At 42.1% G+C, this 27543-nt stretch overlaps 4 protein-coding genes across 5 annotated transcripts; 2 read left to right on the top strand and 2 right to left on the bottom strand.

The window, feature by feature from the left end:
- Window positions 1–329: 329 nt before the first annotated feature.
- Window positions 330–6965, top strand: azin1b (antizyme inhibitor 1b). Its single transcript, XM_084563576.1, has 12 exons — window positions 330–487; window positions 1313–1456; window positions 1600–1797; window positions 2005–2178; window positions 2453–2625; window positions 2740–2953; window positions 3048–3122; window positions 3436–3601; window positions 3743–3852; window positions 5255–5472; window positions 5569–5636; window positions 5941–6965. The coding sequence occupies exons 3-12, from the start codon at window positions 1696–1698 to the stop codon at window positions 6063–6065; spliced, it is 1425 nt and encodes a 474-aa protein (XP_084419702.1). The 5' UTR covers window positions 330–487; window positions 1313–1456; window positions 1600–1695; the 3' UTR covers window positions 6066–6965.
- A 3089-nt stretch (window positions 6966–10054) lies between these two features.
- adnp2b (ADNP homeobox 2b) lies at window positions 10055–17539 on the top strand (the record flags this gene model as incomplete). Of its 2 annotated transcripts, none has more annotated exons than XM_084563345.1 (4): window positions 10055–10451; window positions 13775–13897; window positions 14555–14659; window positions 14786–17539. In XM_084563345.1, exons 2-4 carry the CDS (start codon window positions 13790–13792, stop codon window positions 17537–17539), a joined length of 2967 nt encoding a protein of 988 aa, XP_084419471.1. In that variant the 5' UTR covers window positions 10055–10451; window positions 13775–13789. The 2 variants fall into 2 exon arrangements, with proteins under 2 accessions (XP_084419471.1, XP_084419472.1); XM_084563346.1 differs by having other exon boundaries at window positions 13757–13897.
- A 1602-nt stretch (window positions 17540–19141) lies between these two features.
- Window positions 19142–21536, bottom strand: ggcta (gamma-glutamylcyclotransferase a). The gene is made up of 4 exons (XM_084563347.1): window positions 21359–21536; window positions 19613–19758; window positions 19391–19523; window positions 19142–19280 (listed from the first exon to the last, which is right to left on the bottom strand). Exons 1-4 carry the CDS (start codon window positions 21473–21475, stop codon window positions 19155–19157), a joined length of 522 nt encoding a protein of 173 aa, XP_084419473.1. The 5' UTR covers window positions 21476–21536; the 3' UTR covers window positions 19142–19154.
- A 2625-nt stretch (window positions 21537–24161) lies between these two features.
- On the bottom strand, window positions 24162–26920 carry snrpd1 (small nuclear ribonucleoprotein D1 polypeptide). Its single transcript, XM_084563643.1, has 4 exons — window positions 26800–26920; window positions 26109–26185; window positions 25498–25689; window positions 24162–24471 (listed from the first exon to the last, which is right to left on the bottom strand). Exons 1-4 carry the CDS (start codon window positions 26811–26813, stop codon window positions 24395–24397), a joined length of 360 nt encoding a protein of 119 aa, XP_084419769.1. The 5' UTR covers window positions 26814–26920; the 3' UTR covers window positions 24162–24394.
- Window positions 26921–27543: the final 623 nt, after the last annotated feature.

Below are 27543 nucleotides of genomic sequence, written 5' to 3'. Positions count from 1 at the left end.
GTACTTATGTGAACTGGGGTTAACCTCACACATTAGAGCAGCTGTAATTGTGCAACCGCATCTGTACCTGAATTGTCCCGTGAAAACGGAGCAGTTGAGATCTTGTGCTGATTGACTGGGTGGCCATGTACGGAAAGTTTTAAGGTTATGTAACCAGAATAAACATCACAGGTCTGCCGCGGCCTATGAGATATTCGGAAATACATATTTGGTGCGTCCTCAAAAATGCAGGACGCCGATTGGCTGAACTGAACAGCACGCCCCGCCCACCGGCCGTTGATTACCTTTTCCACTTCCCCTCTTGCTTCCAGTAGTTCTCCACCCACCAGCCGACAAGAGAGGACAGCTCAACGGACGCGCGTCGCTCATCGAAACATATGGCCCAAACCGCCCTCTTTCTTTCTTACATCGTTGTGCCCACTACTCTTTAAAAATTCCGCCGAAAAAGAGAAGACGATTTTCCAAATCCTTCTGGCCGTTATCTCACGTAAGTACGGCGAAACACTTCGTCTTGAGTTCCTTGGGTTCGGCAGGCGGACGTAACATGGCGGGCTGCTCTTTCTGCCTTCTTGCCACACATGACACACCGATTCATTGCATTCTGGCTTCTCGAGCTGCCTTCGTGTTAAAATTTAACACATTAATAAATCACCAAGCGTCCGCGGCGACACAGCGTGAATGTTTCGTGTCGCTGCTGGGGTTTGTTTTGCGGTTATTAACGAAATGCGGTGCTAACACACAAGCTTCTTCCATCGACAGCAGGCTCAACGTTAGCGGCTCCGGTTGCCGTGAATCTCTCGGCAACGGGTTTAGTCAGAGTGGCGCTAACTAAGATCTTTGCAGCTGCGATCGTTTACGTCTTGGATGTTATCAGAAAATCCATTAGCATGGTGTAGTTTGTGTTTTATGCTCCGGTGACGCATTCTTTTAATATCCCATTTGTCAACTTGTGACACTGTTTTCACTACCGCGACGCATGCGCAGTGAGGGATTTCAGCATAATGGGTTCTGAGAAGTGTCTGTGGGTGTTCATTGTACTGATATTAACAAGTAAAGTTGCTAAATATATTGATCGTGTCAGTGAATTTTTAACCACTGACAACTATTTGAATCCATAGCCTTTTCAACCATGCTACATTTAATGCTATTTTCATTGTCATTGGCACTTGGTGTGTATTTCTGTATCTATATATATATATATATATATATATATATATATATATATATATATATATATATATATATATATATATATATATATTAGTGCTCTTTCCCACGTGTTGGTCTAATATTATCTGTGTTTGTCCCTCAGGGCTCCCCTGTCTCTGCACAGGTGTATGAGCGCTACCCAGAGGGCCTAGGGGCGGCTCTTTACCGGGAGCAGTTTGACTTCAACGCTGAGCCGCCTTGGGATCCTAGCTGATAGCGGGACAGGTCCATCTCCTGACTTGTCCATGTTAGTGACTCTTTCTGTTTACTCATTTATACAGTATTATACTGAGTGTTTTTGTTTCTGTTGCTTGTCTCTGAATATAAGAAGCTATAGCTATAATTTTTGTGGTTATATCTGACATTTTTTTCTCCTTCTTTCTTCCCCAGTTTGTTGCATACCGGCAGGACCCATTGGCTCAGTCGTGACCCCTTGACTCGTTTATTTGTTCTTTATGATTGCCGGCTTAGCGGACTACGGTTGAGATGAAAGGACTCGCTGACAAACCCAACTACATCATTGAACTCCTGGAGGGAGGAGTGACCCTGGAAGACGTCATTGATGGACACATCTGCGAACAGGCTCTGGTCAGTTCGGCTTTCAGGACATTTTATTTGCAGAGACACTCCCAAAATGGTTCGGCTAGCCTTCATGGTCCTCTTTGTTGACATTTGAGTCGTGCCTGTTTTGTTGACACAGAGAAAAAGGGGATGTAAATTTTATGTACCGTGTGATTTCAGTGGTTCCATGAGTTGTTTTCTCAGTGCCCCGTCTGCTTCCTCTTGTGCTCCCAGGTGGAGAAGAGCGCATTTGTGGTGGGCGACCTCGGTGCCCTGATGCGGCAGCACATGTGCTGGCAGAGCGTCGCGCCACAACTGCAGCCTTACTACCCAGTCAAGTGCAACAGCAGCCCTGCTGTCATTGAGGTGCTGGCCTCCTTGGGCCTGGGCTTCGTATGTGCCAACAAGGTCAGCTTTCCATGTAGCAGAGACAAATTCAAGCACCTGTGATTCATTGATTGCTTTTTCTTCTTTTAAAATGGCACAGTGCGTCATCCTCTTATGAAAGCACTTTATATTTTTGGGAATTTACGTTACGCTCTCTTAATTGATTACTAGTCAGATGGTGACTGTTATCCTTTGAAGTTATGCAACGCACTTGCTGTGCTTTTGATTGTTTTGACGGGGATTTTAGACTTGGTTGCGTTAATTCCTCTTAACTCGTGTGTCCTTTTGTCTGCAGGCTGAAGTGAGCTTGGTGCTGGAGCATGGTGTGCCACCAGAAAACATCATCCTGTCCAGTGTTTTCAAGCAATTGGCACACATCAAGCACGCAGCCAAGAACAACATCCAACATATTGTGTGTGAAAGTGAGGCAGAGTTGTCCAAGATTTCCCGTCTGCACCCTAATGCAAAGTAAGTGAACAAACATTTTCTTTAGGTGCTTGTAATCTGTACGGCTTTAATTATGAAGCACGTCTTTCTTGTTTTTGTTTTGGTCTGACATTCATTTTTTTTTTTTTCTCCCAGGTTGCTGCTGCAGTTGACCACAGAGGCCCACGCGGCTGAGACCAGCATGGCCTTTGGCTCCTCTCTGAAGAGCTGCCGGCACGTACTGGAATCAGCCAAGGAGCTGGGGGTCCAAGTGGTGGGTGTATCCTTCCACATCCCCAGCTCCTGTCAAGACCTGCAACAGGCCTACACCCATGCACTGTCAGATGCCCGCTGTGTGTTTGACATGGGGGTGAGTACTGTGCCTGTAATTATGAGGTGATTAAGCTGTTAGAAGTGTATGTCAACTCGACACTGACGTCTGAATGTCTTCTGTTTCTGTTTAGCTGGATCTGGGCTTTAACATGAACATCCTGGACATTGGTGGTGGATTTACTGGCTCAGAGTTTCAGCTCCAACAGGTAAGTCGTAAACAGCTGTCACGTGGCTTCAAAGAGACATCGGAGTTTAACTTTGTCACATGAACTGTACATGAACTTTCCTTAAGTTTTTATTTATATTTTTAAATAGCCTTTTAAGTCATTAACAGTTCACATGTTCTGCAAAGACATAACCTGAATACACAAGTGTAAATAAATCCCTCTTTCAAGAGCTAAACAAACAAAAGGACATCAGTGTGTTTTAATGTGAATTTAGCATTATATGTCCTTATTCAACTTTGTGTAGCTGTATCTGAAAACAAACACCGTCTGAATGCTAATTTGCTTTGTGCAGATTGAGTCTGCAGTCAGGCCGCTGCTGGATGCTTACTTCCCCCAACTGTCTGGAGTGCAAGTGTTGGCCCAGCCAGGTAGCTTCTACGTGGCGTCAGCCTTCAGCCTGGCTGTCAACGTGATTGGCAAGAAGGTGGTAGCACGGCGCTGGGACAGCCTGTCTCAAGGTGAGTTACTCAGTTCTCTCAGAGGCTGTGTTCTTATTGTTGTTTGCTCAGGATGAACCCAGCAGAGGTCAGGTCTTACTCTGCCTCTGTTTGCAGACATGTTCTCTGTTTCTGACACGGCTATCAAATGTGTTCACACAGGTGAGAACAATGAGGACACCGAGTTCCTGTACTACATGAATGAGGGTGTTTATGGCCCATTCAGCCGCAAGCTCCTGGGAAACTCCATCCCTGCCCCATCATTGCACAAGGTTAGTAGGCTTCCGCCCAAGAGTGTCGACCTCATTCGGGGCTGAGTGATGCATGTGATAGCTGCTCTATTTTATAGGGGGAAAAGGGTCGTGTGTAATAAGCATCTATGGGAGCGGTTCAGGATTGCTGTAGATTGGGATCTATATGAACTCCTATACAGGCCATGCGTTGGTTCTGGGTTATTCATTGAAAGCTATGGTATTTGACCCTGTCTAGCAGTGACCTGTTTTCATCTGATTGTTTGTAATTTAATGCTTTATTTCATTTGAACATCAAAAGCCTTAAACAAGAAATGATTTAATTGATATGCAAAATATATCCTAAAGAAGTTAAGCACTTTTTAATTAAATTTAACAATTTGTTTTTACAGTGAATGTACTAAAACATTAGTTATAAAAATCAACTTTAATATTCGGTACCTCTTTTAGCATGTCTTGTTCCAAGCGTAGCTAATGTCTCATTACATAACCATCGAGCGCTGTACTTTAACATCCGTTTGTCTGTCAACCCGATCCACAGAGCCTAAACTGTGTTTTTCTGTGTTTCATGAAGCGATGTTTTATTTATTTATTTATTTTTTTAAATGTATAATCCTTCTGGAGCAAGTGACGTAATCTAAACCTCTCGTAACAATGATATGAAGCAATGCTAAGAATGCTAACAGCTAACACTCAGCTACAACACCCTATAGTGCTAATACTACACACTATAGTTATTTTGAACTAATTACACACAACAGATTAGAGGATTAACTTGCCTGTTGAGGAACCATTTGCCCTCCACAAAACCGCCCTTCTCAAAACGGTTTAAAAATAAGTTACGAGGCCTCAGCCGCCCTAACTATCAGATTTACTCTTAGATAAACTTTACATTGCTATTTTGTTTTTGAACAAACGCCGAGAAAAGTACAAGGAAACGCGATTGAAAGATTGCTTGTGGTTCACCCACTCAGTGCAGATGCTGTGTTTGGGTCTCACACGCACACATTCAGGGGTTTACGTGCGCAGTTAACAGAGTTGTTTTTATATCTGTGCTCAGTTAACCCATAAAATAACTGACAACTTAAGGAAACTACACTGTGAAGCAAAGCTGAAGCTGTAGCTATTTCTAGAACAGTAAAATGGACAAATGTGACTAATGATGTAATGTGTTGCAGCAAGTTTTGTAATTCACTCCAAACGTGACGTCGAATAATGTTATCTCCCTCCAGCGGCTGTAATCGTACAGATATTGATCTTTATTATGTTTTCTTTCTTTCTTTTTATTTTTTTATGTTCATGAGCTCTAGAGATGTCATTGGCTGTGACAGACCAGATCGATCGGGAAAGAGCAGTGTGTTAGGTTTCTAGGTTTTGCCGGTGTCAGTGACGCTTTTTATTCCCCCCCCCCCCTTCTCTGCAGCGTGTGTTGTGTGCTGAGGAGGCGGTGTATCCCAGCAGCCTGTGGGGCCCATCACTGGACGAGTTGGACCAGGTGGTAGAGCGCTGCTTGCTACCAGAGCTCAGTGTCGGGGACTGGCTTCTCTTCTCCAACATGGGGGTGTGTGGTCTGGAGGAGTTCAGCTGTCTCTCCGGCTCCCCCCAGCTGCCCATCTACTACACTGTCTCCAACTCTGACTGGTGAGTACGGAGTGGTGATTCCTCTCATTATGCAAATATAGGGAAATTAAGAGGTGAAAAGAGAGAACTGAACTTAATGCTTGGTGTCGCCCTCAGGTACGAAATGCAGGAGGCCGGCGTGGCACTGGACAGCGACATGAAGAATTTCTCCTTGCTGCAGTACAGTGCGTAACCACCCTCCGCCCCTGTCCCCTGTTGTATTGCACAGATCCTCCTTACCTCTGCTTTCACCACGTGAGAAGAGAGGTCAGCGTGGTATTTGGGACAAGAGGCTAAATGTGGTCAACATTCCAGCCGCCTTGGAGAACGAACGCAGTGTCCGAAACTTTCTTCCAGAATTTGACTCTTTTTTTTTTTTTTTTTTTTTTTACCTCCAGAAGTTGGAAACAGTTGCTTGTTTGATACCTCAATTGTCTAAAATGTTCCTGGAAGGTAATCCTAACTTTGCTCCTCTCTCTCTCTCTGAAGGACTCAACAACCCTTGTCAGCTAAAAAGAACTCTAGGCCAAGCCCAAATGACATTATGCAACAAAATGGATGACTCTTTGGAGATGGGACCCCCCCAACGTGTTTGGGGTGGTTTGGTTTCCTAAATCAAATTCAGTTTACAAAATGTAGAATTGATTTAAATCACATGTTCACTATTGATGACCTGTTGACAGCCGTGTAAATCCTGTGTCTGTTCGACACCGATATACGTTTTTGTCTGTACATGATTTTTGAAGTGTTTAAAAGAATCGACGCCTCGTGTGGATTCTGCACTTCAGACTCCTCACTTTGCATAGTTTAATTATTGATGACAATGATGTAACCTATTTCTATATTGCAGTTCACCTCAATGCATTTTTATTTATTGGATTCAGATATTACTGGGGCATATTTAAAGCTCCATCTTTAAGTGTGTTTTGCCCAGGTATTATACTGTGGCCCATCTAACAGTGTTTTTCCTGATAAGATATTGTTGTGTTTTTTTTAACGCTACATGGATTACATGTGCTGTGATCGCCATTTGTGACCTCAGTGGTTTCCCTTTACTCGAAAGGCATGATGGAAATGCTTTGGGAGATTCTCTCTGAGCTGAGCTGTAGCTTGAATACAGAAGAGCTTCATACTAATGCACTCCTCGCCTCTGACAGAGAGGTTGACGTGGATTAAAATGCACAAGATCTTTTGTAGGTTTAAAAAAATACTGTGATACTTTACCCTGAATTTTTAGATCTTCATAATTGTGTCTCCTGTCAAGGAATTGGTCCTTGCACTCCCAGGATTTTTTTTCTGGAGAGTGCTCAAGTACAGTTAATGTGTATGAAGACGTACATGTCTGTGTCTTTAAAGTCACATGCTAGTTGTACACTGACCTCTTTTGAGTCCGTGTAAATGTCAAACAACATGCCAGACCTTTCCTCATGCCTCTCTAAAGTTAGGAGGGACATAATGCACAGTCTCTTGTACAGCTACATGTTTAATATTAAAGGTGACCTGACTAAACTGCAGTTTTTAAAGAATCCTGCCCTTGTGTTACAAGTGACTAATGTATTAATTACTTGCTTGTCTAAGGCACTAATGGACCATAGCCTGTTTTTGACTGTAAATTGTGCGTGTTAAAGTAATGAAAGTGATTAATTTAATACATTTCTGACTGAAATCATATCTTGTGCATGAGTGGTCTTTGATGTTGAGGGTCGGGACAGTTGTATATTCATACTCGTGACCTATGTAGGTCAAAGGAGTTTATCACAACATGTTTGTGGGTCTATTTCTTGGAAAAGGCGTGTAATCCAGATTTGGGGCTGCTTGGGCTCCGTTCTTTTTGCAGCCAGGAATGAGATCCTTCTGAAATCAGCAAATTCTTGTGCAGATCTCTGCAGCCCTAGCTACTTGAGGTCAGTTTACTTACGTGTTGCTTGTATCTGGACACTCAAATCAGTTAAAAAAACCTTTCAAAAATCAAAAGGCTTATACACTGATCAGCCACAACATTAAAACTGCTGACAGGAGAAGTAAATAACATTGACCATCTTGTGACAATTCAGTGTTTTACTGGGAAACCTTTGAACCCCATCATTCATGTAGATGTTACTTAGACATGTAGCACCCACCTAGACCAGACCAGGCACTCCCACCCCATAGCAATGACACTCCTTGATGGCAGCAGCCATCCTCACACACACAAAAATGGTTTAGGAACAAGTGAAAAAACATGAAAAACAGCACAAGGTGTTGACCTGGCCTCCAAATTCACTAGATCCCAAACTGATCACTGTGGAATGATCCACAGAGGCCCCTCCCCTCAACCCACAGGACCAAAAGGCCCCCCACTAACAACATCCTGTTGCCAAACACCACAGGACACCCTCAGAAGACCCATTTCCATTTTCTGATGAGTCACTGCTGTTTTGGAGGCACAAGGGAGACCTACACAATATTAGGAAGGTGGTCATAATGTTTTGCCCGATCGGTGTAAATGTTCATGTTGATGGTATAAACCTTAGGCCTTTAACGCATCTTGCCTTCATTTTCTAGTCTTTCTGTTAGTGCACTGGTGAAGTATGAGATGTGACAGCAGACAATACATACATACTGTACAGAAGGGTAAATGATAGGATCTGTTCAGTTTTCGTCTTCTCTACATCCTGTATGTCTTAAAGAATGGGGGGCTCAGACAGTCGATCATGCTACAGTGGACCAGAAAGAAGCATTTAATCAGTGAAATCAGCTGCTGTAATGAAAACCTGCATCCCCATGGGTTTTGGTGACGAACACAATATACGCTAAACACGTCAATTGAGTGCTCCGCTCTCTGTGTATAGTCCTTCCACAGTCTTGCCTACATTACTGTATCTGCTTATGAACAGTATGAAGTCCTTTAGCATGTGTTAAATTAGCAAACCGCATTTAAATCCAGCAATTAAAGACATTTCAGATCAGACCGGCCAGCTGTCCAAAGGAGTAAAAGAAAAACCTTGGTAATTTCCAAAGTTGTGTGGAAACTACCTTACATGTCCCATTGGTGTGTTGCTCAACAAGGCACTCAACTCTCACCTGTGTGTGTGTGTGTGTGTGTACCCTAAATGATCCATGTATAAAGCTACATAAAGCATGATGTACAGCTGGTGCTAAATATTGTAGCAGTCAACATCACTAGAACGTCAAGGAAGGGTATGTGTGTCTAAAAGTGAAGCCATTGACTGAGTTGGAGAAATTTGCCAGTGATACATTTCCTAAGCTGCATTTATATAACAGGGACCATTAAAGCTCCTATCTGGTGTTCATTGAAAGTGACTGCGTGGTAATTAGATTAAAGGATAAATAGATGAGCTGGGGATTTCACATAGAGAGCTTTCCATTGTGTTTAGAGGGCATGTTAACAAAATGGACATTGTGCTTCATAGATAGACTGTACTTGAATAAAAACAAACAAACAAAAACTTAGCAGAATGTGCACACTCCTACATACACAACATGACATTGCAGAGCAGCAAGACTTTTGAATAACAAGGTTAACACACTAGTTATATATCTGAAGTATGTAGGTAACTGCATATCCTTGTATTGGGATCCCATTACGATAGGAGTTAATTTCACAGTGAAATATTCCTTTCCTTCTTCTCTGCTTTGGGTTCAGAGATTACGTCTTGGTAATAAGTGCGAACCACTGCAGTACAGCCATCATTCGAACGTCAGACCGCTTTATTGCCACAGTGACCAGGCTAAGATTTGACAGATGATCAATGGTAAGTGTCACGTGTGAGAGGGAAATGTTGACTGCAGGAAATGGTGTGCTTAAGTAAATATGTCTGTCTATTTGTGGTAACAGACAATAAAAGTTTTAGATTAGATCAGATTAGATTAGATTAGTAGTCAAAAAGCGATATTGAAGATTGCTAACCACAAAAAATGGAAAAAGATGCTTTTGACCGGAGTAACGCTGCATCTTAACATCGATTTGTCCAAACATGAAGCGACCTTTGTCGTTAAAGGTTCGCTGGGCTGGTAGGCCACAATCTGGTGGTTCACACTGTGTTTGACGTATGCGAGAATTAACGTTTGGAAATTATCAGGTTGGGAATAAGGCTGAACGTGTGATTGCGTATTTGAAAAATATTTTGAATCAACTTAACCAGTTAGGTATAATTATGCATAAAAATCTAAAATTAAGTTTCGCACTTGGTATGAAATATTATTCGCTTGTAGCTAGCCGTTCTGCGTTTATGCAATCGTTAGATATATTTAAAAAATTCCTAATAGTTGTGCTATGCTAACCAGTAGCTATCTAATTGATCAATTTTGCTTTTTCTCTCAACAAAATGGTGGCTCAATTTAATTGGCTAGTAAAAGTTGCATGATATGACGTCACACCAGAAGAACCGCCCATTTAGCTCATTTTCTCGACACCTCATTGGCTAGCCTCGGCCATCTGTCACGTGACTGCCGATGGGGGTCGCAGTGGCCACGCCCCCTGCCTAGCTATTTGCTGTAGAATCAAAAAAATCCACTTAACAAGTCAGATGTGAGATGAAATTGAGAAAGTGGGTGACAGAATGAAGCACGTGGGCGGCGTGGAACAATGTTGAGAGTCTTAGTGGAAAGAATAAAAAGTTGTTCAGGTTTTAGGAGGAGAAGTCTCCCATTGGTCAGTTTGTGAGGCATGCAAATGAGGCAGCTACGTCAGATCCTGAACTTGAGCGCCATTTTTTCCTCAATAGGGGGAAGAAAGGGACAAAAGCTGGACCAAAAATAACTTATCTCCGGAGTGGCTTTGCAAACACCACCTCTCGTAATTAACTGCGGCGTTCACCCGGCGGCGTGTGAGGACGCGGGATGCGGCTCGGATGAGTGTCTGTGCGCGGCGCTGGCAGCACACGCAGCTCACCGACACACAGCGCGGGGCCGGTGGAAGTGGGAGACATTAGCTCTGCCTCGGAGGTGGCACAGCGACGACTAACGTTAATCTACGCTGGAAAAAAAATTTGGACGAGGTAAATATCTGCGAGGAGGCGGTGGGCATCCTCGAGTAGAAAGATGCGCTCAGTGACCCGGCTTGTTGCCATAAGGCGGTGCTCACACGGGGCTTTTTAACGACTTGAGCAGACACACCGTAGTGTTAGCATGGGTGGCAGCTGTGTGAAGAGACATGTTTTAGTCGGCAGCAGAGATAAATCCAACACTTTGAAGGGACCACACATAACTGTAAGTGCAAGGCTTGGTTTCGTATGGACACTAGGAGTGAATTGCATTTCTGTTGCTTTTTGCAGATGCATCTGTTTAATCCTGTGATTTTATTTGTCTTGTCACATCTGCAGCAAAGTATGATTCAGGCATGTTATCTTTATGTTGCATTTTATTTTACAACAACATCATTTTTTTTTCATGGTATTATTTTAGCATTCATTGTTTTTATTATTCCTGTCAGACAGAAATGCGTTTTATTTTTTTTTTATATGTTGAACACACAGTAAGGTGGGTATTGTCACGGCATTTGCAATGTTCTAACAGTGTGTTGATATGCATCCTTTAAGACAGTCAAAATTGTGGTAGGTACAGCAACAGATTCAAAACGGAGCTTAAAAGTTTTGTCAGTCTTTAGATTTTTCTATATTTCTGCATAAAAATGACTCAAAAACATCAGCAGATTGTCATTTAATTTAAAAAATAAATCAAATGGTAAATTATTCTAGTGCATTTCAAGTAAATTAATCATTTGTGTTTATCTGTGAGTTGCAAAAGTAAGTGAACCCTTGTTTTCAGCATCTGGTGTGACCCCCTTATGCAGCATTAACGTCGACTAAACGTTTCCGGCAACTACTGATCAGTCGTCTACAGCATCTCGGAGGACTTTTAGCTCGTTCCTCGGTGCAGAACCGTCTCAGATCTGAGATGTTGGTTTTTTTGTAGAACGACTCGTGTGCTCGAGGTCGCCGTCTTGCCGCGCGACCCAGTTTCTCTAAAGATTCATCTCATAGACAGATGTCCTGACATTTTCTTTTAGAATTTGTTGTTCAGTCATTCATTCGTTTCAGCGACGGCAAGCCGTCCTGGCCTAGATGCAACTAAACAGACCCAAACAAAGATGTTACCACCCCCATGTTTCATGGATGGGATGACAATCTGATGCTGGACTGCAGTGTTTTTTTTTTTTTCTTCTCAAATAGTCTTCTGGCTTGTCCACACGATGTTTAGCAATTGGCAGATGCTCATCCAGTCTGATGAGCAAAAACACTTTATTTTTTTTCTTAGCTCCTTTGTCCATGTTATCATACACTTCCACGAATGTGTTGTGAAGATCAGACTGTGTCGTTCTCCTAGAGGTGCACATACTTTTGCAGGTCACAAATATGTAATATTGAGATATTTCCTGAATATGAGTATAATACACTGACTGGCCCAAAAAACAATCGGGTTATTGTCGGCACCAAAAAAAAAAAAAGGTTGCATACATTCACTGTGACATTGTTTCGATAAGCTTCTCCAATGTCAGAAGATTTATTTCCGTCCAGTGTTGCATTAATTTTTCACGATGGTGTTGTATTGATAATGGGTTCTGACCACTGCACAAAGCCTTCTCCAGCACATCCCAAAGATTCTCAATGGGGTTAAGGTCTGGACTCTGTGGTGGCCAATCCATGTGTGAAAATGATGTCTCATGCTCCCTGAACCACTCTTTCACAATTTGAGCCCCATGAATCCTGGCATTGTCAACTTGGAATATGCCCTTGCCATCAGGGAAGAAAATATCCATTGATGGAATAACCTGGTCATTCAGTATATTCAGGTAGTCAGCTGACCTCATTCTTTGGACACATAATGTTGCTGAACCTAGACCTGAGCAACTGCAGCAACCCCAGATCATAGCACTGCCCCCACAGGCTTGTACAGTAGGCACTAGGCATGATGGGTGCATCAGTTCATCTGCCTCTTCTTACCCTGATGCCCCCATCACTCTGGAACAGGGTAAATCTGGACTCATCAGACCACATGACCTTCTTCCATTGCTCCAGAGTCCAATCTTCATGCTCCCTAGCAAATTTAAGGCTTTTTTTCTGGTTCAGCCTCATTGATTAGTGGTTTTCTTAAGGCTACACAGCTGTTCAGTCCCAATCCCTTGAGTTCCCTTCACATTGTTTGTGTGGAAATGCTCTTACTTTCACTATTAAACATAGCCCTGAGTTCTACTGTTGTTTTTCGATTTGATTTCACCAAATGTTTAAATGATCACAATCAATCACGATTTTTTCCGACCACATGTCTTCCTTGAAGACGATGGTTCCCCACTATCCTTCCAGTTTTTACTAATGCGTTGGACAGTTTTTAACCCAATTTTAGTAGTTTCTCCAGTCTCCTTAGATGTTTTCTCTGCTTGATGCATGCCAATGATTTGACCCTTCTGAAACAGACTAACATCTTTCGACATGGTTGTTTAAGAAATGAGAAGCTACTCATTGCATAAATTGGGGTTAAATAACTTGTTGCCAGCTGAAAGATAATCTCTTAGTTAAATCCAGATGGTGACTTTTTTTTGGCCAGACAGTGTATGTGTCTGCTTTCAGGACTTGAAAACACGATGACGTTTTTGGTTGTTTTTATGCAGAAATGTAGTAAAACCTGAGTGAGCCAAATACTTTTAAGCCGCACTGTATATGACATAATTCGGTTACATTTTTTTCTTGAGTCTTCCTTAGATTGTAAACGGACAATTCCAATGGATTCTGGGATTGCACATACACTCTCTCGCCAGTTTATTAGGTACATTAGGAAAATGAATGCTTTCTTGCATAGCACTCCTGCACTAAATCTGTTATAATGTTCAGTTTATGTTGAACCAGGAAGGTGGTAATTCAACTGTATGATCATTTTAGAGGATGTTTGTGATGCTGTTAAACTGTATTGAATTAAACACAAAAGTGTTTCTGTTATTTAGTGCGCTGACTAAATGTGGGGTTGTCAAATTAATAGAAATATGTGTTGGTACGACACAATACAATTCAATAGTACACACAGTTGAATCAACAGCTGTGCATTTTTTTTTTACTAGTGTACCTAATTAACTGGCAAGTGAGTGTAGATACTGCATATATTAACGGACTTCTGCTTAGTTGCATTGATGTTAACCATTGTCAATCCATCCAGCATGATCTCTCTTTCTTTTCCAAACGTGTAGCTGCAGCACTAAAATGTGGAAGTTAAATTATTTTACACCAGTGTGGTTACTCTCAAACCACCACATGTACATTTGAAAGTGTTCTAAATATAGAATGTTCTCATGGTTGTGGAGTAACAGATTCAGATTTGTTTTCCTTCATAGGACCTGTGAGGAAACATGTATCAGCTTCCAGTTGGGAATATTGAGAAGATCCGAAAGGGACGCAAGGCAGTGAAGAGCATCTTGGTTCAGATCGGACTCGAGGACTGTCAAAATCTGCTGAAGGTATGTTTTATCTTGGAATGTAGTCAGTACTATGTGGGTCTGTCCTGAGGTTTAAATAGACCAGAGTTTTGTTTGATAGCCTACGTTGATGTTTTGCTTTTTACAGGCAGTGGTAATTTTGTTTCACTCAAACATCGTAGGAAACGTAATGCCGGTTTGATAGAAATAGTCATAGAAATGACTCCAAACATCCACATCATGGTGGCACAGACAAAGGAGCTTTCTGAGGACCTCAGAAAAAGAGTTGTGGCCCATCATGCTGAGTACTGGCTAATGTTTATGAACCACCACCATGCGACAAAACCACTGCACTCCAATAAGAATATTTTGGCCCATCTGCAGTTTGCAGCGTCGTGTGGACAAGCCAGAGGACTATTGTAGAATTATTTGGTTTAAATGAGAGGCACCATGTAGATGAGTCGGTATCAGAACCTCATTCTGTGTGATACATGGGGGTGGTAACGTCCCTGTTTGGGCGCATCCCTCTTTTGCTGCATCTGGGCCAAGACTGCTAAGTGTAGCTAATAAACTAATCATTGCATGTACGGTAATGCACTATTTCATGTTTTACTCCTTGTTATTGTTCTCTTGGAAACCTATTTATGCGTTTTATGTTATTTTTAATTGAGATTCTTTGGGGATTTCTTGTTTGTGAAGGATCTTGATGAAGAACCTGAGAAAAATGAAGACGTAGACACCGCCTTTCAGGAAACGGATTGGCTTGATGTCACAGATGGATATAGTGGCAGGCAGCAGAAGAAGGTGATTATGATATTTTTCTACTATTGACTGTTTAATAATAAACTAGTCAGAGTGTTTAAAAGAAACAGATTACAACTCTGGATTTTAAAATAACGGACATATTTTCTTCTTTTCTTGTCAATTCAGTGGCCTTATCGGTCTCGATCTCTTTGCTGTACCCTGTGCAAGTACTCTTCACAAAACATCTACAACTTCAGGAGCCACGTCTCTCGCTGCCATGGATATGTTCAGTCATTCTGTGCCCTGGCATCCTGCTCCCAGTGCCTCTTCATCGGGCACCCCAAGCTTGTCAAGAAGCACATGCTGTTCTTCCACACCAAGGTCAACTCCCATGCACAACAGCCAAGGGAAGTGGCTTTACCCACCCATCGTGGAAATGAGAGGTATCAGTGTCGACGGTGTGGATTCCCGGCCTCTTCTATCTTTGCAATGAAGAAGCACATAATTCTCAAGCACCTGGAGGGTTTGGCAGAGAAGTACATTGGCTATAGATTAAACGTGCAAGGGGCGACATCTGTTAAGATCTATTGCTGCAAAGTGTGTAAAGTGAACACTGGAAGCTTAGACCAGATGTTGCATCACATGCTTGTCGAGCCGTCGCACTATTCAATCAGCACACAAGTGCAGGGTTTGATTTATGAGAACAAGAACTATGTTATTAAACCAACTCCTAATGGAAATGGCGTGTATGTGACATTCCCGAGTATCGCTCCGAAGCAGCCTTCCATGTTTAACAGTAAGTCATTGGTCTTGCCGAGTAATGGTCAACCTGCTGGGACTGTGGTGGCATTACAGCAACTACAAGGAACTACAAACAGCACTACTCTGATCTGTGCTCCTGGAACAAACCAAACGTTGCTGCCTCCTCAAGCATCAGCGCTAGTGCAGCTAGCTAGTGCTGAGGCTAAAGGTTTGCTCCAGCCCGGTGCCACAATAGCCCTCCGAAGTGCTTTGCCCCATGGACCATCTATGGTCCAGCTTCCCACACTATCTAACGTGTCTCTGAAACAGGCACCAGTGACATTAGCTCCTGCTCCTGCTCAGTCACAACAGACCCTGCAAGCGCAGCAGATCCTAGTACCACCGGCACCACAGGCCAATGTCGCAGCTGGGACTGGGACTGTACCTAAGCCTGCTGTGGCTGCACAAAATACGTCAACAAACCAAACTGCCCTACAAGGCACCATGCTGACCTCACAGTCTCTGCTGAGTCACCTGATCCCGACTGGCAACAGGGTGAATGGTATGCCCACGTACACTTTTGCTCCACTGCAGGTGGCAGTGCCCATCTCTCAGAGCACAAGTACCCCTCTAAAGACTGTTGATCAAACAAGCAACTCCTTACCACAAACTAAGAAATGGATTACCTGTCCACTCTGCAACGAACTTTTCCCTTCTAATGTCTTTGACATTCATACAGAGGTCGCCCACCAGACAAAGTCCAGTACTTTAAAGTCAGAAAGTGTGGCTGCACGAGCGCCATTCCTGAAGAAAATGCCTGACAAAACTGTCAAATGCCTAACATGCAAAATTCTGCTGTCAGAAAAGAGCGTCTTCCAGCATCTGCTGCATGGCCTGAATTGTTTACACTGCACAGCTTTGTTTTTTTCAATCAAGCAGCTTGCTGAGCATGTAAAGCAGCACAATCCCTCAAGCAAGGCATACTGTGATACCCTGAGGCAGAAGTACAGGGTCTACACTAAAGGTAATGGATCAATCCTTTTCCCTTACTTCGATGTCCAGACCACTGCACCAAAAGAGGTCCTAGGAGACATAGAGGTCAATCTTGCTCTCGTCACAAATTCACTTGACCTGATCTTCTTTAAGCTGCAGCCCAGCAGCCAGTCAGACATCTGCCAGGCACCTGTGAAAATCAACAGTGCCTACTGTCCTTTCTGTGATGAAAAGTTTCCGCTTGAATCCAAACACCTCCAGCACCTGAAACAGAAGCACTTTGTAGCGCCCACGATTCATGCTATCCTCAAGACCGAGGCTTTCAAGTGCATATACTGTAACGGTGTGTATACAGGGAAGGTCACGCAGCAGGCTGTGATGCTCCACATTCAGCGATGCCGGTGTTCCCCAAAACCACCACAGCCACCACCACCACCTCCGCCGCCCAAACCCACGGTAGCCCCACAACAGCCACCAAAACCAGTGCAGCAGCTCAGTCAGGCGCCCGGGCTCTATTTTCTCCAAATGCCACAAGGGATGACCGTGAAACAGGCTTTAGCTCCAGCTCGTGTTGTTGCTGCTCCTCCTCCTCCTATAGCTCCACGACGTACAGAGCCTCCAGAAACGGAGGCAGAGCTGCAGTCTAAGAAGAGGCTGGAGGCCGCATGGAGGCAGGTCATGGAGGCCAACAAACGAGAGCGAGAAGAAAGGGCGGCCATGCGCAGGAAGCGAGAGCAGGATAAGTTGTTGCCCCCACCGGAGCCTGTGGTTCAGATCGACCCCACAGTCAAGCTGGTGTTGGAGCCCACCCCGGTGGATCGCCGTGGCGGCGAAGAGCGCAGAGACTTCATATCCAAATACTTCAACGTGAACCCCTACGCGACCAAAGCCGAGACCGATGAGCTGTGCAAGAGGCTGTCTCTCACGAAACCAGAGCTGGCAGCACTATTCAGCAAGAAGCGCAGCAAGTGCATGAAGAGCCTCAAGAGGAACACGGCTGCTATTCTCCTCGGTTTCAACATGACAGAACTGAGCAAAGTTAAGCACAACCTCATGATCCCAGAGCAGCAGCCCGCCGACGCCACAGAGCCGCCGGCCGCCAGTGCAGCTGAGCAAGTTGGAAACCGTGAAGATGGACCAGAACCGATGGATGAAAGTGGAAGTGAGAAAGTTGCAGAAGGGGAACAGGTGGAGCCGATGGAGTGAGTCAGAAAATGTGTGACCTGAAAACTGCAAATATCTATAAACAAAACTACTTAACGATGGCCTTTTGTGTTGAAAGTCATTAGTTTATTAAGCAAAGGAGTATGTATTTCCTAACATACAAGTTTAGCTGTAACTGAGGGCAGTTTTTTTTTTTTTTTTTTTAATGTAGCCTTTGTTTATAGTGCTTCAGTACGTTGTCAGTGGTCCATAAATGCATACCCATGTTATTGATGTTCTTTTGGAACATGAGGAAATATTATGATGCAGACTGAGCTGCAGGAGTATTAAGCTACATACGATCTCACGTCCAACAATGGCTTCATCTTAAATACTGACTTGCCCCTGCTAGCTGCTGTTTGCGAATTTATTTAAAACCATTTGCACAAAAAATGGTTTTGTTTAGTTTACGCATCGGTGTTGATTTATATCAAGCTTTGTCTCACAAAATTTAACCTCTTTGTCATTTGCACTTCTCCTTCCTTTTAGTTTCTTCCATGTTTTAGTTGATCTTTTGAGATTGTTCACATCACCTCTACAGTTTGAGGGTTCAGTCGCTCATCAGCTCTGGCAAACCGCCGTGATGAATGTTCATCATGCTGTTTTGAAGCCAAATGCTAACGAATGTACAAATGGTTGAGTTGTCCGGTTGGTGAATTCATACACTTAAAGGACCACGTGGCTTGCATGAGTTTTGGTTTTCTTGTCATGTTAAATTATTATTTGTGCCATTGTGAGGTCTACTTAAATATACTTGCATTAGACTTGTGGAAATTTACCTAGAGGTTCAACAAAACATGTAACTAGGTGTCCCCCACATACTCTCTGTTCTCCTGACAACTGTTTTTTGTACCATACTTGTATTTTCTATAATTCCTAGAGTATGAAATATGTTGGGAGAGCTCTTGTTCTGTTCAAGGCCACTGTGTTGTAAAAAATAAAGTGGTTTTCTTTTACATAAATGATTCATTTTTATTTTCGTTTTCTAATAAAAAGTGTAATATTTAATTAAGCTTTGTTAAAGCACTCCAAGCTATGTTTCTTTCTCGTGTAACTGGAAACTTCAGGACGCTCTTTTCCTCCGTCTGCAGAACAGAGCGTACTGGTTACCAGTGTTAAGTCTTACGGGTGTGTCACCAGTGCTTCATATTCTCCTGAGAAACGCTGAAAACAATTGTCTACCTGGCACACACATTTTATTTAGTCTCAAAAATTAAATATATTTCTTTACATACTTGTAGTAATCCAGAATGTGCTGGGCCCAGCCAAACATCTCATTATTCAATGTATGCACTATTAAGTTGTGGCCACACAGTGGTGCCAATTCTGTTTCATAGCTGACTATCAGCCTCGACATGAGTCATACCTCAAAGTCTGCTTAAAAAAAAATTCCACCTCTCCTAGTCTTTGCTCACTATTAAAAATTATAACTTTTACATATATCATGATCAAAGAGATGCATTTGAAACCCCAGATTTTGCTCATCATTGTTCTTCTTAACCAGACAAAAACCGTCTCAGCGTCCATCCATCAGCTGATCTGTATTTCTGTCCTCTTCTTCATGCGCTCAGAAATGTTTTTTTGTCCATTTCCAAGTTCAAGAGCCTGAAAGTGAACTCTACTTGTCTGCTGTTCTGATTTGATCAAGGACTGAAGGGCCGCTGTAGTTATTGGTCTCCACAGCCTCCAGCCTCTTCTGGTACTCCGCCGGGAGTCCGTTCTGCTCTGCACCCAGACACACCACCTGATGTGAAACACGCATTAGTACATGTCTTGATGATTAGCACGCAGAAATATTGGTGTTGTTGTTGTATGTGCCTTTGGACCAGTGTGTGTGTGGTTCCAAGCTCACACCTGTTTGTACTGAGGAGAGGGAGGGCAGGCGTGGAAATTGTTCATCTGATACGTCCTGCAGAGCATCACTCCTTTATCTGACTCCACTGACACCTCCAGAGGGGAGTACACTCCTTCTCCCACTCCTTCCTGTCTTAGGACGCAGGGAGAAAGATTGCACAACGTTGGTTAAAACTTGAACAACTCTTGGAACAAATCAACAGCTGTGTGTTTGTGTCTTACTTGTCTAGGCTTGGGAGGTTTTCATTGCTCAAAGTCCAGATCACCCCCCAGACTTCTGCACCCGGACAGGACTCGATGGTTGCCACTCCACCGTGCCACGCATTTTCCACATGTTTCTCCCACAGGCCAAAGTTCAGCACGTAGTCCTGTACACACACATTAACAAGGACATAGGATTGAACAGTAACGAGGCTCTGTGGATTCGGACAAGACGCCTCTTATTTGACTGTGATGTAAGGAGAGGTGCTGTTTGTGATTTCAGCAGTGTCCCTGGCGAGCCTGTTATGTTGTTGGTTATAACAGCACGGCCGGATCACAGTACACAGTACACTTGGGGCCTGTTGATGCAGCTGCTTCATCATGGGAGGTGGTTGGAGCATCACTCGTTATTTAGGTGGACCAATTTATGAAACCAGTACACAAGGTGACCATGTCAGGATGGGAGAAGTAGAATCTTTAGTTCAGCAGCACAAACAGGTGAATTCTGCTCGGTCCAAAAATAAGTGATAAGTCGAATGATAAGTTTAAACACTTCTGTGGCTCTGTTGTTTAAGTTTTATGATCCATATAAACTAACTGATATAACGACAGGGCTACACAATATCAAGTTATACTGATCAGGCATAACATGTCCTAATATTGTGTAGGTCTCCCTTGTGCCTCCAAAACAGCTGTGACTCATCTGAGAATGGACATGGACCTTCTGAGGGTGTCTTGTGGTGTCTGGTAACAGTTGTTAGTGGGGGTCAGGCTGCATCCTGCTGGGGATGGCTGCTGCCATCAAGGAGTGTTATTGCTATGGGGTGGGGGTGCCTGGTCTGGTCTGGTCTGGTCTAGATAGGGTGGTATATTTCTAAGTAACATCCATACGAGTGCCAGGTCCAATAGTTTCCCAGCAGGGTATTGTATTGCCACAATATGGTCAGTGTTATTTACTTACTACCTGTCAGTGGTCATAATGTTATGCCTGATTAGTGTATGTCCATGTGTGCCGGACATGGCTTGTTCTTCTGGCTGCCCATCAAGGAGCATGAGGTGCAACTTAAAGCAGAACCCAAGTAATATAATATTTCCCAACAGCAACAAAAGCTGCGTTATTTGAAGAGACCTGAATAAAGGGGCAGCAGCAAGTTTGACCGGTTACACTTGTTTAAATAATCTTTACTTGAACGGAGTCGTCTCAGTGAAATAACTTTACCATAAGTGACCGGTGTTATGAATATGCTTGTTGCTATGGTTTCCGGTGACCCAGACGTTGAACATCGATGAAGAACACCTGTTTGCTAACTTTTCCTCTTAATCTGGGACGTTACACAGACATATTTAAAGTAAACTAAGAACATGTATGGTTCATTTAAGGTCAGCTGTAACCAGGGAATATCTTGACGTAAATACAACAAGCTAAAATTGTTTCCTTAACGTTTAATTTTCCCTCCGTGACACCGTTTCATTCACGGATGTAAAATCAGAGGCAATGCTGCGTTCACGTCATGGCAAGAAAGAAGGCGACGGCAAACACTGCCACACTCCAGGTGTTCATACAATGCGCTAAATTAATGAAATCAACTAAACATGGCAACATTAATAATTATTATCAGTAGTTTTAAATTACACGTATGTCACACTTGATGTACAGACACTCCGAAGTGGAACACACTTTTCAGGACACGACACCTAAATGTAAGTTAGATAATTTCCACACGACTTGAACGAAACTACGAAATAAAGCCGTTGCTTTGTACAAACCTTGAGTCGACCCGTGGTGAGGAACATCGCCGAGGGGTTCGCCAGCTGCAGTCTTTCCTTCAGCAAGTTGCTCCCAAATGCGAAATACATGAAGCGACCAGTGGCGGGTCCAGACATTTTTTTTTTTTTTTTTGACGTTTCTTCCTGTCTTTCTACCAGCGTGACGAGACGGAGCACCTGCACTAGCTATGGGGATGACAGTGTACCAAAAGCGGCGGTACCGTAAAACGAGGCAGAGAATGACCGGATGGTTGAGCCTCATTGATGACCGGCTACTGCCGTGTTTGTTATTTGATTTAGTTTTTTAAAAATATATATATATTTTTTATTTTATTTTTATTACACTCAATGTAAATACTATATATACACACTTCTTAAATAATTCATTTTTTCCAACACTGGATTTAATCATTTATTTATTTGACACTTCCGGTTTAATCTGTAGCTCGGTTGTTTTTAAGTACTTCCGGTTTAAAAACTAAACTCGACCCAAAGAAACACCAAACACACAATAATAATCTGAAAGACTACCTTTAATTTAAAAAAAAAAAAAAATAATAATAATAATTGTCAGCTTGTCTTGGTTATTTTGTACCATACACGTTTATTTTTATATATTCTATTTATTCGATCTATTATTTGTTTCCATTTGTTTTGGTGTATTGAATTGTAAATCAAATAGTTTAATTAAAGAAACAAATATAATTCGGTTGGTTAAAAGTACTAGTTGTTCATATCTTACTTTTTGTTTCAGGATGCATTTAATAAATAGTTTCACATAAACTTCAAAGATTAACAAAAAAAAAAAAAAAAAGGGAATGAAGAATTTTGATTTATAAAGGTGGCTATTGGTAAAAAAAAATGCACAAACAATATTCTTATTGGGAACAGCCTGAACTAGGACAGCCAGTACCAAAACAAACTGCAAAGATCTTCGGGGGCACATTTCACAAAAGCAACAACTGTGCCCTTTGTTCGAGGGCTTCTAAGGAAAAAAACACACCTCTCAGCTTATCTCATAATTACTGGTTTAAGGAGCCAAGACTTGAGCACAAACCTGTTCTTCCAAAAACAACAAATAAAGTTACCTTAATATTAGTAAACCTGCTGTGTACCTCAGCTCAGATATATACTTCTCTTAGCATCTCCAGTCTGCTTTCAAGGATTTTCATTTCATTTGAGGAAACACTTTGGCCACACCTTGGCAATACATGTGTTAATGGGAACATTTGGACATAACTGTTGGAGAAAGTAGCCTCGATTATGTTTGCACACATTGGAAGAGCTGAAAACAACTTAAGAGGAACCATGAGTGATGTAAATGTAGTGACTGGTCCAGGAAACAGTTGGTCTGTGATATAAACCAGTCTAAAATAACCCCTATAATATTCAGGGTTCTGCGCACTGGTTATGGATCAGACATTTGACCGCCAGCACCGTCATACTGAATCTGTTGAGACCCTTGAGCGAGACCCTAGCTCTGTCTGTGACTGGGGGGCACTATATCATGGCCTCCTGACAAAGCCGGGACATCCCAAGATTTATTGTTATTACTGTTATTGTAAATTACAATCATGGTAAATATAATTTGGCTTTTTTTGACAAGAATTTAAAAAAGAAATCATTACTGTCAAAGTGAAAACAGATTTCGACAAAGTAATGTCTATTAATCAAATGGAAATATAATGAAAAAATAGTGATTAATCAATATTCTTGACAATTACCTATTATCATGAAGGCAAAAAATAAACATCCAAAGTAAGAAAAGTGATTTGTTGTCAAAAATGTGAAATTATATTGACCATTATTTAATTTATTAAAGCAATAAAAGTGGACAACATTCAAGGGATGAGTACTTTTTATAGGCAGTTTATCTCAATTATGTTTTAGGCCCTGAACACCCACTCACATAAAGCCAACTCACTTCTGACAGTTAAACAACCCTGAGAGCTGGACAGACGGTCACAACCCATTTCATTCGATGGCTTCAGGGTGGGCGGCTTGGGAGTTGATGGTCCATGCACGGACTTAATTTATCAAAGAGAGCAGGTATTTTGATCAGGTAGCGGCAAACATTGTGCAACTGCTTAACAACGAATAAAAAAAGAACTGTGTGTTTGAAGGAAAATTGTATTAAGCAGAATAAAACATCCCAATATGAGCATCGACGCGGTTAGAGGGACTAATTTTATGATTATTGAATGAGATTCAGGTCATTTAGAACCAGTACCTAGAGGCCATTCTGCACCGGCTTCAACCCAGTTGCTTTTAATACGTCTGGCCAAAAAAAAAAAGGTCACACACTCTAATATTTCATTGGACCGCCTTTAGCTTTGATTACAGGACACATTCACTGTGGCATTGTTTCGATAAGCTTCTGCAGTGTCACAAGATTTCTTTCCATCCAGATCATAGCACTGCCACCACAGGCTTGTACAGTAGGCACTAGGTATGATGGGTGCATCACTTCATCTCTTCTTACCCCGATGCCCCCATCACTCTGGAACAGGGTAAATCTGGACTCATCAGACCACATGACCTTCTTTCATTGCTCCAGAGTCCAATATTTATGCTCCCTAGCAAATTGAAGCCTTTATTTCCAGTTAGCCTCACTGATTAGTGGTTTTCTTAAGGCTACACAGCTGTTCAGTCCCAATCCCTTGAGTTCTCTTCACATATATGTGTGGAAATGCTCTTACTTTCACTATTAAACATAGCCCTGAGTTCTGTTTTTTCAAATTCAGTTTGATGAATCTCACCGGAACTTGGGAAGACATTTTTTTTTCCCAAGAAAACACTTTATTTAAACTGAACGTGGCAATAATGAACAGTCACATTTATCTTCTCATCAAGGAGAACTTTAATGTACAAAATAAGGAAAACCAAGAATAACAAAAAACACGCTGAAATTCACAAATCGTTTTCTCTGAAAAAAAAAAAAAAAAAAAAAAAAAAAAATGCTGTTGAAAAAAAAGAGGAAAAAATCCTGTACAAACAGTGGGATGGTGAGATGCGAATGTGCGGCCAGCTTTGTGATCATCTCCTTGGGCCACCTCGTCCTCGTCCCCTTCCTCTGCCACGCCCTCGTCCTCTGCCTCGTCCCCGTCCAGCCACTGAGACGACACAGAAGAGCAACGGTCAGCGCATTAGTCAAACATTTAAACAAAAAAAAAATGACATAAAGAAAAAAACAGGAGGACAAAGCCGATGAGAGAAAGAAACATTATTCTGTTAATACAGATAATTGAGTCTTCATTCAAGTGATTTTGGGCATCTGCTGCTTCCCAACATTTATTTAGAGAAAGCTGACCATGTTTATGTTTCAGTCTAGTGCAATCAGACTGGATTACGGTCAAAGAAAAAAAAAAAAAAAAACGTAACTGCAGATGCCATAACTCTCCCTAGTGTGACACCAACCAAACCCAACATGTCCATCGTAACCTTCTAATCAATCAAAAGCTGCCAAGATCTAAACGTGTAGGCCAGGCTGCTGCACCACAACGTTACTGAAACAACAAGCTTACAACACCAGTCGGCACCAGAGGCATCATAAACAAGACAAATCATTTGTTCAGTGTTTAGTTGAAGCCAGGTGGAGTAGTTTCAACTGATTACAGCCAAAGTGTATAGAGCCAGCACTCGCCTCATATTCAACATTTGTCAATCAACTTCAGCTTCACTTCATTTAGGAGGTGTCCGTGATTGTTAACAATATCAGCTGTTTGAACTGATGTGGGCTCAACTAGAAAACTGGGGACCTGGAGTCTCTCGCTGTTAGTCCAGTCCATACACACTCACCTGCCAATTCTTTAGGTACAGGTAGAGAAAACTAATTCACTCCAATACAAGAGTCCTGCACCAAATCTGCCTTCATGGCTGTTAAAGTGTTCAGTTTACGTTGAAACCGTGTCAGAAAGGTGGTAACTCAACTGGATGATCATTTTGGAGGATGTAGTTTGTGGTGCTGTTAAACTGGATTGAATGTTATGTAGCCTAGCTCACCACCAAAATAATCTAACCTTCATGAAGATCAGATTTAGTGCAGGACTGTCACATTAGAGTGCATTCATTTTTTACTAGCGTACCTAATGAACAGACAAGTTGGTGTATAATTCTGATAATATCGTGACAATCCTCACCTGCTTCCCTCTTCTTGGACTTGATCTTTGGCTCGATGTCGACCAGCAAGGTGTCCAGCGGGAGGCTGTCTGGCAGGATGAAGTATCGAATATTGTTGCCGCGGATGCTCAGCGACTCCAGCTGAGTGGGCTCCCTGTTCTTCAGAGTCATTTTCACCGCCTTCAGGTGGGTGTTCATGCTCACATCAACACCTACAAAACGAAAGGAAAGGGGGATGAAGAGCTGAAAATGAACAGTCACCAGTAACTGGCCTCCAGCTCACTCAATAACAGCAACTACAGCCTAAATACTGGAACAAATTCAGCGGAGGAATATTAACATGCAACCAAATTATAGTTTTACTCTCATTCAGCTGTTTGAAAAGTGAAATCTAAAGGTGCAGGAGACAATAAACTGGGAGATCTTGCATTGCAACCACTATAAATGATCCCACTGAGAAGGAAAGCACCGCTGTGTCCTGAATGTTGGCTTTGGAACAATAGGTTTAAAAGTGCAATTTTAAAAAGTGGTAGGAAAACGCCACCTTCCTACCGATAAAAGCAGCACAGTAAGATAGAGAGCAACTCAAAAACACTGCAAGCTCTGTACAAAAGCACCAGGTGGCTCTTACCTGTAATGGTGCCATGGACCTGGGTGCCATTCTTCAGTTCAATGGTAACCGTCTCATGGCTGAGCTTCATCAAAAACCTGTGGGCATCATTGAAAGGAGACTTTTAATGCAAGACTTTTTACATTTCTGCCTGAATATGTGCCTCATACAACAGGAAACCAGTAACAAGTTAGCTAGTTAGCATGTGTTAGCTACTAGCTAGCTAGCTAGCTTCAAGAACCAAAACAAAGGTATCAAGAGAGCTGAACAGCGGACACTCTCTTAACTTAACTGACTAAAAAACGTATATTTAAAAACATTTATGACAGCATGTGTTGCTAAATACTGTTTTTTCGTTTGCATGGAGCAGCTAAAGAGAGGCAGGGCCTGCTAGTATACTAAATACTTAAGTCTAACTAGCTTCACCTGCTAATTAACGAATATTTATATAAACGTTAATGCAGAAAACGCCTACTGCTAAGTTTCATGATGATTAGTAATTAAACTAAACATATGTGCGAGCATATAGGTTATATCGGAAGCAGGAGCCCGGTCATTGTAGCACCGGACAGCCTCCATTCATTCAACCAGCGCTTCCCGCCTCTCCGGCGTCGCTCCAGTTTACATCTAAATCCATCCAGCCGCAACGACTTCACTTCATCATCGCTCATCAACGCGCGCATTAAAAGGTGACTTTTAGCTGCCTGCCTACCTGACTAGTTTCATGATGGTGACGGATTGCAGAGACAAATCCTCCACCAAAGAGAAAAAATTACAGCGATCAAGTGAAAACACACAGGCCGCTGTTGTACGAGTTACGTTGTCGTCGCGGTGTTGTGACGTCAGTAAATGTGCGACGAAAAAAAAAAAGCAGGAACCAACCGCTCCGAGGGACAACATTGCCTCCTACCGGTGGAATCAGCTTTTACCGCTTAAACTTTTATTCCTAAAATAACAATTTAACTTTATTGAACTCTGAACAAGAATATAAGACAAAAGCGACACACACACACAGTATAGTTTATAAGTATATAAATTAATTTAACATTAATTTAAAGGGGCAGTACTTCTGGTCTTCTGGCAGTACTCCATCTGTAACAGATAACTCCATGTTATTAATGTTATGGACACTATTGCACCTTACACCTTACCCTGTATATATAATTTATATTCTTCCTTCTCTATTTCTTGTACATTTGTCCATATGCTAATATTCTAATTTGTACATTTTTGCTTATACTATTTTTATTTAATTTTACTAGGTTTTATTTATCTTATTTTTTATTTCTATTTTATTTAATTTAATCTTTTTTATCGGAGGTTCTTAAGAGTGTTTTTTTATGTACAACTAAGCTACTGTGACCAAGCAATTTCCCTTGTGGATGAATAAAGTTTATCTAAGTCTAAGTCTAATGAGTAGAAGAGTAGAAACTACTGTATATATTCTTATCAGTGG

Source organism: Chelon labrosus (assembly GCF_963514085.1).
Source record: "Chelon labrosus genome assembly, chromosome: 16".
NCBI lineage: Eukaryota > Metazoa > Chordata > Actinopteri > Mugiliformes > Mugilidae > Chelon > Chelon labrosus.
Note: the sequence above shows the minus strand (reverse complement) of the source record. Positions and strands in the feature narration are given on the sequence as shown.

What these genes read in the sequence shown, in the direction of transcription:
- azin1b (XM_084563576.1), top strand. Translation starts at nt 1,696, where the DNA reads ATGAAAGGACTCGCTGACAAACCCAACTACATCATTGAACTCCTGGAG. An exon ending in CGTCTGCACCCTAATGCAAA is followed by an intron (nt 2,626 to 2,739) that starts GTAAGTGAACAA and finishes TTTTTCTCCCAG; the next exon opens with GTTGCTGCTGCAGTTGACCA. An exon ending in GCTGTGTGTTTGACATGGGG is followed by an intron (nt 2,954 to 3,047) that starts GTGAGTACTGTG and finishes GTTTCTGTTTAG; the next exon opens with CTGGATCTGGGCTTTAACAT.
- ggcta (XM_084563347.1), bottom strand. Translation starts at nt 21,475, where the DNA reads ATGTCTGGACCCGCCACTGGTCGCTTCATGTATTTCGCATTTGGGAGC. An exon ending in TCACCACGGGTCGACTCAAG is followed by an intron (nt 19,759 to 21,358) that starts GTTTGTACAAAG and finishes GTGTGTGTACAG; the next exon opens with GACTACGTGCTGAACTTTGG. An exon ending in CCTCTCCTCAGTACAAACAG is followed by an intron (nt 19,281 to 19,390) that starts GTGTGAGCTTGG and finishes GTTTCACATCAG; the next exon opens with GTGGTGTGTCTGGGTGCAGA.
- snrpd1 (XM_084563643.1), bottom strand. An exon ending in GGTCCATGGCACCATTACAG is followed by an intron (nt 25,690 to 26,108) that starts GTAAGAGCCACC and finishes TTCGTTTTGTAG; the next exon opens with GTGTTGATGTGAGCATGAAC. An exon ending in GTCCAAGAAGAGGGAAGCAG is followed by an intron (nt 24,472 to 25,497) that starts GTGAGGATTGTC and finishes GTGTCGTCTCAG; the next exon opens with TGGCTGGACGGGGACGAGGC.